The 2,860-nt window shown below is 36.4% G+C and overlaps 1 protein-coding gene across 1 annotated transcript; it reads left to right on the forward strand.

Moving 5' to 3' along the window:
* Positions 1-455: 455 nt before the first annotated feature.
* On the forward strand, positions 456-2,461 carry RHIMIDRAFT_313511 (uncharacterized protein; the record flags this gene model as incomplete). Its single annotated transcript, XM_023614865.1, has 5 exons — positions 456-1,005; positions 1,055-1,147; positions 1,200-1,289; positions 1,349-1,681; positions 1,739-2,461. The coding sequence occupies exons 1-5, from the start codon at positions 679-681 to the stop codon at positions 2,459-2,461; spliced, it is 1,566 nt and encodes a 521-aa protein (XP_023466546.1). The 5' UTR covers positions 456-678.
* Positions 2,462-2,860: the final 399 nt, after the last annotated feature.

Raw genomic sequence — 2,860 nt, forward strand, 5'->3', positions numbered from 1 at the left:
AAAAAAAAAGAAAAAAGTGTAAAAAAAGGAAACTAACAGATTTTCAAGGAAAGAAAAAAAAAAAATTTGTATTACACTAAATGAAACTACTCTTTACACGTGAGGAAAAAGTATAGAAAAGAAAAGAAAAAAAAAAGTCAAGAGACAACACAGTAACTGTTTCTATGGTGATAGCTTTTTTTAAAAAGGTACAACTATGTCGTCATAATTATGTTTATTTTGTGTCTTTTTTTTTACGATGTTGATATGTATGTTCTTTTGGTTGGATTCTCGTATTTAAGTTTGTCATGTGCTGAACTAGGATATAAAATATAGCGCATATTTGAAGATAGATCTACCATGCATAGATACATGCCTATGGCCATATTTTTATGCTTATAATAGGGGACTTGATGGTATGTTTATTTCTTTAGCTCCCCCTTTACCTCCATCTTGATTTTGCCTAAAGGATTTTGTATTTTATTTTAATTATTTGGGTTACACAGGAGTCTTTCATTCCAGAGAAAAATTAATAGCATAAAGAAAGTTGTTAAAAAGGGGGAAATAAAAGGGGAGAGGTCTATTGTTTAATTTATATAGATGAACCATTTTAAAATCTATGCCTTTTATAGACTTCATTAACATTCATAGGTAAAGTATAAAAGGACCCTTTTGCTTCTTTCTCTTCCTTTACTCAACATGAAAATAAACATTGAAAAGAACTCACCCATCCAACTACCATTGCTTACACCATCTTCCTCCATTACAACCACTTATTCATTATTTGACTCTCACCCATTCAACGATTATCCTGAGCTATTCCGTAAACATTCCATTCAAGGCGACGGTGCAGACTTCCTTGACCCAAACACTCCATCAACAAGAAGAGCATCCAGCCCAACCATCCTTTTTCAATGTGCTAAATGCTTACTTCAGTATCAATCCATCTTACCTGTCGCTTCATGTGGACAGCATCGAATATGTCACAATTGTCAAAGATCAAAAGATTGCCCTACATGTACCAAGGTAATGTAAACCCCTTTTTTTCCTTTTTTATATACTAACTTACACACAGACCATGAGCACCCCCTACAACATTACCGCCAAAGAGTACGTACCCACTTTTACTTATGTACCTGCAGTCTATCCCTGCGCAAAAGTGACCAATGTAAGCCCTTGGTTTATTTATATATATATATATTTTTAAATTGTATCTGTAGATTCCTTGGGATGTGTCGCAAAATGACGTTCGTAACTTTTTTGGAAACTGTCGATTGCCCTCATCTTCTGTTTACACTCAATCAATTCATGTAATTAATTTGTTTATGCTTGCAAAAAGGACTGCATAAATTAACTTTGGTTCTTCTAGATTCTCATGGACCGTACGACAGGCAAGACACTTTCTGATGCCTATGTTGAATTTGCAAGTGTATCGGACCTTTGGCGAGCCGTTGAAACTCGAAGTGAAAAGCCTCTGAAGGGTCGTATCGTGACAGTGACAGAGTGTAGTCCAGAAGAATTACTCTCGGTCGTGTTTCCCAAATGGCGAGGTCAGTTTCAAGGGAACATGGCGATTCCGCCTACATTCGAGGTGGTCAAGACCATGTCAACAGCCGCTGGCGGTGGTGCTCACTCGGCGTGTCCTCCTTTTATCACTCGTGAAGAGATCAATTCCTTGCTGGTTGTCTGTAAAAATTACAAGGTAACAAGATACTTTATATCCCACATGTCCTAGTACTCATCTTTTTTTTCGATGTAGCTTCATTTTTCAAGGAAATGTGCTGAACGACCCTTTGAGAATATCATTACAGTTATTACAAAGTACCCTTGGCATCAAGCCCATCTTATTACGACAATTCATCGAGACCATATATATGAACTTTTAAAATTGTCAATAGAATCACTCAAGACACACTTGTCCAAAGATTATATCCAAATCGATCCAACTTTACTCGAACGCTTGGTCCGTGCTGGCATCATGTGTCCTGCCTTTACCGAACGTCAAAAGATGACTCTACTTCAAACCTCCCGTCTGGAAAAATGTCCAATGGATATTGTCTCTTTCATGTATCCCATGTATCCATTTGCTCAATCGGCTGATTACTATTCACTCCCAAAGCAACAGCAACAACAAGGTCCTGCGATGACCAAAAGACACTCGGATGATATTTATTCTTTTCATCAAATTAACGTAGAAAACGTTTTGGGAGATGACCCAGCATCAATTTCGTCTCTGATACGTGACATTCAACAACAGTGTCAGGTAGAAGACAGGCCGAGCAAACCAACTGAAAACAAGATAGTGAGCCATGGTATCCCTTTACTACTTCATCCTCTCGAATCTAAAGGTTCTCCTTGGTCCTCTTCTTCATCTTCTGCATCTTCATTACCGTTATCTAACAGCAAGAGTGACATCTGGAAAGCATCCTCTCCCGTCCTTGAATCGAACAAGCTCACATCTTCAAAAGTTTTGGCTGCTTAATCCTTCCCCTTTAATTAATATAGAGTAGATATCCTTTAGCTGCAGTTTTTTTTTAAAAAAAAAAAAAAAAAGAAAAAGTTTTATAATAGTAATAAAGAGATTCTTATTTGGACGATTTACAGGATTTTACCCTAAAATTAGATGGTGTTATTTTTTTTCTGGACGAATGAAAATAATTTTCAGATGCTTAGCTTACCTTTTTTAGACGAAACAAATATGGAAATTAGACAATAAAAATTTAGTTTTTCATCAGAAAAGTGCAAAATAATATAAAACTTACCCTGTACTGTGGATGCCTCATCGATAACTGAGGCGGAATTGTGTTTGGTTCTTTTGGTTCTTTTATTTTCTTTGGTGGGAGGTTTTCTTTTTCGATTTCCATCCTTTCTACTTTTGTTG

This window comes from Rhizopus microsporus (genome assembly GCF_002708625.1).
Source record: "Rhizopus microsporus ATCC 52813 unplaced genomic scaffold scaffold_8, whole genome shotgun sequence".
Classification (NCBI taxonomy): domain Eukaryota; kingdom Fungi; phylum Mucoromycota; class Mucoromycetes; order Mucorales; family Rhizopodaceae; genus Rhizopus; species Rhizopus microsporus.